Source organism: Stegastes partitus, unplaced genomic scaffold, assembly GCF_000690725.1.
Source record: "Stegastes partitus isolate 25-593 unplaced genomic scaffold, Stegastes_partitus-1.0.2 Scaffold173, whole genome shotgun sequence".
In the NCBI taxonomy this organism is placed as follows: domain Eukaryota; kingdom Metazoa; phylum Chordata; class Actinopteri; family Pomacentridae; genus Stegastes; species Stegastes partitus.
In genome coordinates this window covers 124686-130685 of record NW_007577904.1, presented here as the reverse complement: position 1 = coordinate 130685, position 6000 = coordinate 124686, and the positions used below count along the sequence as shown (strand labels likewise).

General features: G+C 41.0%; 1 protein-coding gene across 2 annotated transcripts in view; it reads left to right on the top strand.

Moving 5' to 3' along the window:
• The window catches only part of spred1 (sprouty related EVH1 domain containing 1), a 31886-nt gene that overhangs the window by 11273 nt on the left and 14613 nt on the right, over positions 1-6000 (top strand). Inside the window, exons 1-2 of one of the 2 annotated variants that reach the window (XM_008279855.1) lie at positions 1300-1360; positions 1970-2231. In XM_008279855.1, the coding sequence (XP_008278077.1) occupies positions 2001-2231 (231 nt within the window). In that variant the 5' untranslated portion in view covers positions 1300-1360; positions 1970-2000. Of the gene's footprint in view, positions 1-1299; positions 1361-1969; positions 2232-6000 lie in introns of those variants that run through there. The other variant, XM_008279853.1, reaches the window with a different exon arrangement.

Here is a 6000-nt window from a genome sequence, read left to right as displayed (position 1 = left end):
GTGCACATACATTTGAGTTTACTCAAAAAGGAAGACAGTCTTGTAATTTCTGAGCATGTCTGAAAGCCTAGGATTACATGTTGTTTCAAAAAGGCCATCGGGTTTGTAGGTTAGTTTATTTTTGACTCATATTTAGATCTATTTATCAATCCTCTGAGGGACCTTTGGTCAACTATTACCAGGTGCCAGGATATCAATGGTTTCACAAAAAGACAAAGATATCCTCAGATTTAATGCTCACTGGGTCTTAGATTAATTGCTAACCAATAACCTGGACACTGAGGTTTGCCAAGGGTGTGGAAGGCAGCAGACCAAAGGTTAGCCTTATGTAGTTGGCCAAGAGGAGAGGCAGGAAGGGGGAGGAAGCAGCTATTCTCCTTTTGGATCAAGAGCTACACGTTACTATTTTTACACAGAACATGTTATTGTTAGTGACATTTCTTTCCCTCAGTGACTGCTTCAGATTTGGCCACAGGTTGAGAAGACATTTTTTAGAAACGTTTCAGACTCTGTGACGTCACCTTCATTGGTCAATCCGGACGTCGGCCAGAGAGTAATGTGTCACAGGGAGACATCCGGCAGTCACATTCTTAAGTTCTTCTGCCCATTTCTGTCAGCTCTCTGATCTTTCCAAGTCTTTAATATGTTACCAGCAGTTTGTGCAAAACGCTGCCCTCAGCAAGCCCTGACCTTTGTCATTTCCGGTGGCCCAGTGCAGTGTTATCTAATCAGGGAAACATCTGACTCCAAGTGGAGAGACAGAGAGAGAAATACATGAGGGACAGATTTAGAATTATTGCATGCAATAGTTGTTAGAATTTACAATAAGTGATAGATATGATTTGTCTTATGTAATATTTTATTGATACACTTACACAGTATAGTGAGTTTCAGTTCTGATTTGTATCAGATTTGTTTATGGAAATGTCTCCTTTTTCCAACGTTTGATATTTGATTCATGGCATATTCATTTTTGTTGTTGTAAGTGAAAAACTACATGAAAAACCTGAAGCTCTGTGCATTTTTGAATGAACTGCATCGTGTTAGCTGTCCATAAAGTCACTGAAATGGAATAATCCACTGAAAGAGAAAGTAAATAATCTACCCTATGCTTGGTTCCTGCTTCATAAAAAAAACAAAAAAAAACTCACTTTGCCCCTTTATTTTAGAGTTTTTTTCTTCAGTTACATGATAATGTGAAGTATTGTCATAGGCTGTCTTGCAGTGTTTATCCTGAGATTCAAAGGACAGACAGCGATGTGAGCTGGAGCCCCCGTCATGTGTCGTCTAGTTTAAAACCACCTGCTTTAGGGGAAAGGTTGGAAACCAGCAGTGGTCAGAGACTGAACTTGGCCCCATGGTCAGTCACCCTCTGGCTGTGGTTAAACATACACTGACAGTTTCAGACAGCTAATAGTCTGTTGTATCATGTCCCAAAACCAAAATGTGCATTTGATCCAATATTGAATCTGTCACATGACTTTTTCACATTCTTTTTCTATTTTTGTCACCTATTTTAGAGTAGTGTGTTACTAGTAATAGTCTTTGCCTCCACCGAGATTTTCCCCTAGTATCAGAGTAGTTGTAGTTTGATGTGATATGTGTTGAACTCAGTTCAATTGTTGAACACGTGATATAGTCATTGTGGACCCATCTCCTTACTTTACCTTGTCTGTATAGTTTGCATCTCACTTCACATTTACTGATCATTTTGTGCAGGCTATATGTACTGTATTACAACTTGTTTATCCTGATGTTCAACTGTATTATGTGGGCTGACATTTCATGTAGGCTGAGGCTATGTAATACTGATTATGCTTTTGTAGGCTAGGTGATATAATGAGATCCCGATGGAAACAAAATATAAATATGTTGGTAGCTGTGGATCATTTTTTTGCGAACAGCATTTTTTAAAAAATTCTTCTTTTTTCTCCCATCCACTCTGTTTTCTTCCCTTTTTCCTCCACAGTGACAGTTATGCGCGTGTGAGAGCAGTGGTCATGACTCGGGATGACTCCAGTGGTGGGTGGCTTCCCCTGGGGGGCGGAGGCCTTAGCTGTGTCACCGTTTATAAGGTCAGCCGGGCGGAGGACAGCGGCAGCACCCACAGTGGAGGCAGCGCAGGAAGCAGCGGCAACCTTAGCCCCAGTCCTAGTCCCAGTCCCAGCCCCAGTCCCAGTCCAACCGCTGTGGAGTTCCACATCAAGGGCGAAAGGCTCAAAGACAAACTGGTAAGGGAACCTCGATCCCATATATGGGAGTCGTGTTATGTGCTATGCGCATAAATGAATATTAATGCTGGATATGTTACCGGCTGCTTGTTGCGTTGACTTTCTCTATTTAGCGATACTTTCTTATGCACACTCACATCTCTTGAATGAGATCACTATATGAGCCCTGCTTTCTCTGTCTCACTCACACACACTCACACAGGAAGTGGTTGTTTGGCTTTCCTCCATAGCGCAGGTATCTGAAAATAGGAGCAAACTGCGTGATGCTGTGATGCATGATGACATCATCAGGGAGAAGGGCACATTACTCAAGAGAAGAGAATGTGGGATGAGGGATGTGGGAAACGCACAAAGAGCATGGAAGAGACCTGCAGGAAGGGATAGGGGCTGGAAATTCACACTCACTCTGGTTTTCCATGAGTACACAAGTATTTGACTATTTATAAGCATTTCCTCTTTTTTTTGAAGTGTGCTGTAAAGACTGTATGTGTCAACAAATTAAGGGAGGATAATATGTTCCTGGTTATCCTGGCATAAAAGTTAAAGAAGTACTTAGTGTGTTTATGTGTGGGGCATGCTATAATTAAAATGGTAAAACTGAAAATAGGCTTTTAGACATAACAATAGACACAAAACACTGACTGTAATCAGTTGTCTCTAGTTAACAGTTAAATAAAGCAATTTTAAATACAATTTATGCAGAAAAATTCTGATTTAGCCAAAAGATATTTTGTAGTGTGGTTTGCCCTAACCATGACTTTCATGATATATTAATATTCCAATTACTTTTAAGTTTTAATCAGAAAACGCTGATGCCTAAAAAAGACTTCCAGAGCCAAGGTGACCTATTCCTGTTTCTTGTCTTGCTAAAGATATACATTGAATTGTCAACATTTCACATTTGAGAAGCTGGAACCAGCAAAGGTTTTGCATTTTGCTTGGGGAAAAATAACTCAAATGTGTAATTTATTATCAAAATGGCTGCCAATTAAGTTTTGTTAAATCACTTAATCAATAAATCCACTAAAACCATAAGTGCAATGTCTTTTATACTCCAGCCATACTCCAACTGTATTGCAGCCTTTTCTCCCCACCTCTTTACACACAATGTATATCCATTTGGATCCAGTTGTGTCTATAGCTAAACAATATAGTAATTTATTGCTTTCAATGGTGAATGGCTAAAAAACTTTTTGGGCCAATTTCTACAACAAAATAAAGATAGGTATAAAACCTTATTTATTAGCAGCAGCAAAGGCTTGTAAACCATTGGAAGCTGAGTTTTTGTAACTATAGCAATGGAACATGTTTAGTTCAGGCATTGCTATTTTCTAATCATTGACATGTTAAATGGTTTCTTGGTCTTTACACCTGGACCCTGCAAAACATGTCCACATAAAATCACAGAACCTACGAACTGTATGGCCTAGTATGGTTTTTCACAACCACAGTAACAATGAGGCTACACAAGATCAAGTCATACACTATGTCTCTAATCTGTATGGCTTTTAGTGTAGTTGCTGTAAAGCTCATGACCTTCTTGTCACACATTCATTCTATGGTGTAGATGTGAAACAGATCCAGTAGATGCACTGGGATAATCCTGGGTCTGTGGTAATGAGAGTGTAAATCTATTTGTGTGAGAAAAAGAACTGTCTGTCACATGCCAGAAGACTGAGGAGGCCACCATGATGCACATAATCTGGTGGTTCCTGACGATACGACATTAGAGGCTTGTTACAGCAAGGCATCTAAATCACCTTTTTTTTTTTTTCTTTTTTAAAAAGGAAGAAATCTTCTTTGACTGAACACATTTTATGTGTGTTTTGTGTTTATGGCATGTTTGTGTTTTGTGCGTTGCTATCCAAGCATGTGTGTGGCACAGGAAAGGGTGTGACGGGAATGCTGTTGTTCAGACAGGGTATAGACATGGTTCAGAGACCCCAGCAACTGTTCTGGGATGTGGTAAAACACCCCTATCACCGCCAGAGTCCCCAGCCACCACAACAAACACCCAGCCATATGTAGGTCTGTTGGGATGCCACCCAGTGCCAGGGTGTCGGCGTCAACCGCAGCGCTACCGACAGTCTGAGGGCATCAGAAGAAGAGGCAGAGTGATGAGTCCAAGAAAACAACAGCAACAAACAAAACCACATAAGAATATGTTAGCCATTGTCAGGAAAAACACATGGCAATATCAGTAGTTGTTACCACTGTATTTTCCTTAACAATAACATCAGTGTTTTGATTTCAGAGGTAAATGAAAGACTGTAATTATGTTGTATGACTGAAAAGAGGCCCAGGGAAGAGCTTGTTGGGTGTTTGATTTATTTTGGTATGTCTGAAACGCGGAAAAGAAAAATGGTCTCCCACGTTTTTATATATAAATATGTACATGTATTTGTCTTGTTAAAGGATGCAATTCCAGTGCTTTAATCCATCTGGATACAGACTAAATAGAGAAAAACAATGTGATCTCACGTCACTGACAGGAACCTTAGCTAGACAGAAGAAAAGAGATCAGAGATGCAGTTATTTTGAAATCAAAAAGGCACAGTTTTGGCTGTTTGAAATTAGTTAATTGGGATGCATAAGGTATGAGAGGAATTGGGGGAGAGTAGTGTGTAGTCAAAGAGCAGGAAATGGAGGTGGAGCCAGAAAGATGGGAGACGGAAGAAGAGAGGTGGAGGGGATCTGTCTATAAGCGCAGTGATGCGGCACAGAGTGTACTGGTGATGACTCAGCTGGCTCTCCATATAGCTACCAATCACTCTCCTCCTTTCCCCCTCCCTCCTCTCTCACACTCTCTCTTTCACTCTCCCTCTCATTCTCTGACTCTCTTAAAACTACAGATCTAATTGGTTGCTGATTACTTACCATACTGGCTCTCGGATTATGACAAATCTCCAGCTAAGCTCTCTGCCACTCCACCTCTCTTCCTGTTGTTCGTAGTCTGCCACTCCCTCTGATTGATACAGCTGTGAATGTGGTGTAGTCCGGGCTCATTCGAAATAGCTTTGCCTTGGGGCAATGGCCTATTCGATACAACTTGCTTCTGCTGTTAGCCTTGTCATTTGTTTTGTGTTTTCTTTTTTTACTTATCTTGGCTAGCGATGTGGTTAATTACTTTAATTCTTGGAGGGGGATGCTGTTTATCAATTTCAACAAATGCATCCTACTAGACGTTCACGTCTTAGTGTTTAAATATAAATGCTTACTCTTTCTCCCTTTTTTGCCTTTTTACTTGTAGTGCCTTCTCTTACATCCTCAAAACAAACACAGTTGCATTCCAAGACAATTATGATGGTAACATCCCTTTATTTCGTGCATTTTTGCTGAACAGCCTTGAAATGACTTGACTCAAGTTTTAATTACAATTCTGAAAGCAAAAGCACTGTTGTATAGATTGTAGCGTGATTTCTTTCACCTGGGTTCTTGTGTGCATGTAAACATAGTCCCCATCTGTCTTCCCCCATTCTTCCCCTCACGCTATGTCTTCACTGCTCTTTGCGTGTCTCACCTCCATCTGTCTTTGTCCCTCTCCTTCTTTAACATCTCCTGCCTCTGTTCCCTTTCTGTCTCTCTTTCTGTCAGGGTGGCTCCTCCTCCTCCTCTCTTTTCTCTGAGCACATTGTGGAATGCGGTGTTAAGTATCATCCTTCCATGCAACTGTGATACTTCCTCCTCTGTCGGCCTTGCTGTGCGCTCACCTTACCTGCTCCGGCACCATTCAGTCTCGCCTCCACAATCACCCCCAGAGGCACAGTGG